A 1754-nucleotide genomic window follows, 5' to 3' on the forward strand; every position below is an offset into this window, starting at 1 on the left:
CATAACCATACAATCATCCTATTATCACTAATGAGATAACAAGTTCAACATAACAAAACAAATAAAAATATTTAAACGTTGTGATGGTTGTTGTTGATAATGGCTACCTTTATTATTATTATTATTGTTGTTGTTACAGCTGTCGTTACAATCGCTGTCTTTGTTGTAAAGGTAATCAATAATGTAATTAAGAAAATATAATATCCAGAAAATTGAAAATCAATCTTGCCAATACGACACTTATTTTATCTTCCGTGTGTGTGCGCGCGCGCGTGCGCGTGCGCGTGTGCGTGTGCGTGTGTGTGTGTGTGTGTGTGTGTGAAGGAAATGCTTTTTACTAGAGAAACCAGAGCTGTATATGTAACAGCAACAATATGAAGTGCCTCCTCCATTCTATGGAGTGTTGTCACTTCATCACTATCGCCACCTGTCCCCCACCACACACACACCATAAAGTGCTGTCACCTTTCCATCACCATCACTCCTCCAGCCACAGCACACTGTCACCTCTCACCACTACTGCCACTCCTCCTCCAACCATGAAGTAGAAAAAGGGGTTTCAAGATGGCAACTTCATACATGATATTTGATATTTCAAGAGAGGAGAGTCACCAGTGGAGGAGATCTGTTCTTCGTCCAGGAGAATTCTGGTCACCCTCCCTCACAACAATAATCTCACCCAAAATGCTTTTTTCTTGCTCATCATCCTTTTGATATTATCATTATAATAGTCACAGATGCGGCAGTGTGGTTAAGAAGCTTGCTTCCCAACCATGTGGTTTTGGGTTCAATACCCCCAAGTGAAACCCTGGGCAAATGTCTTCTACTATAGCTAGACTAATCCCAGGTTCAGTCCCACAGCACACCTTGGGCAAATATCTTTTCCAATAGGCCCTGGGTCAATCTAATCCTTGATGAGTAGATTTGGTGAAAGAAGCTGAAAGATACCCATACACAGTCATCCAATCTTCCACATGCTGCCATGGGTTGGCTGTTTGGACAGGATCCGATGGATCGGAGAACCAGGTCTTGCTCCACTGCCTCAGTTTTAGCAACAATAATAACAAGAAGGAGGAGAAATGACCATGAAGTAAACAAATGTTGTACAGACTGACCTCTTCATTGGGTGGAGGGAATTCAATCTTTCTGTCGATACGTCCAGGACGTAGCAAAGCAGGGTCCAAGATGTCGATTCTGTTGGTAGCCATGATGACCTGAAACAGAAAAATACAAACTCAACATTGAACATATTTATACAACACATTATACAACACATACACACTCGATACGTAATTTGTATCTATATATTTACAGATCAGACATACATATATAGATAGATAGATAGATAGATAGACAGACAGATGGCCATCTGCTCTGCTTCTGTGCCCATATACTTGGGAGGGTTGTGGATGTGTGTGTATATATATATATATATATATATAATAATACAAAGAATATATATGCATGTATACACACATATATGTACATACTTACATCTACATGTGTATATAGATGCATATCAGGGTACAGGACGTTAGAACAATGAACTACAGACAACGGAACGAACACATAGGAAAACAGATAGCCACTTGGAATTATTCCTTCATCAGCTATATATATATACTAGCAGAAATACCCGGCTTTGCCCGGGTTAAAGAGAATAATGAAATCTAAAAACGCCGTCTAGACTACGCAACCCTCAACTGTTAGTAGCTACGATACCATATTTCTACATTAATAACTCTCCAATCCAT

General features: G+C 39.8%; 1 protein-coding gene across 1 annotated transcript in view; it reads right to left on the minus strand.

Annotated features, from left to right (window-relative positions):
* The window catches only part of LOC106869833 (26S proteasome regulatory subunit 8), a 23834-nt gene that overhangs the window by 2127 nt on the left and 19953 nt on the right, over positions 1-1754 (minus strand). Inside the window, 1 exon segment of the mRNA XM_052970842.1 lies at positions 1116-1300. Coding sequence (XP_052826802.1) covers positions 1116-1300 — 185 coding nt within the window.

Source organism: Octopus bimaculoides, chromosome 9 (assembly GCF_001194135.2).
Source record: "Octopus bimaculoides isolate UCB-OBI-ISO-001 chromosome 9, ASM119413v2, whole genome shotgun sequence".
In the NCBI taxonomy this organism is placed as follows: domain Eukaryota; kingdom Metazoa; phylum Mollusca; class Cephalopoda; order Octopoda; family Octopodidae; genus Octopus; species Octopus bimaculoides.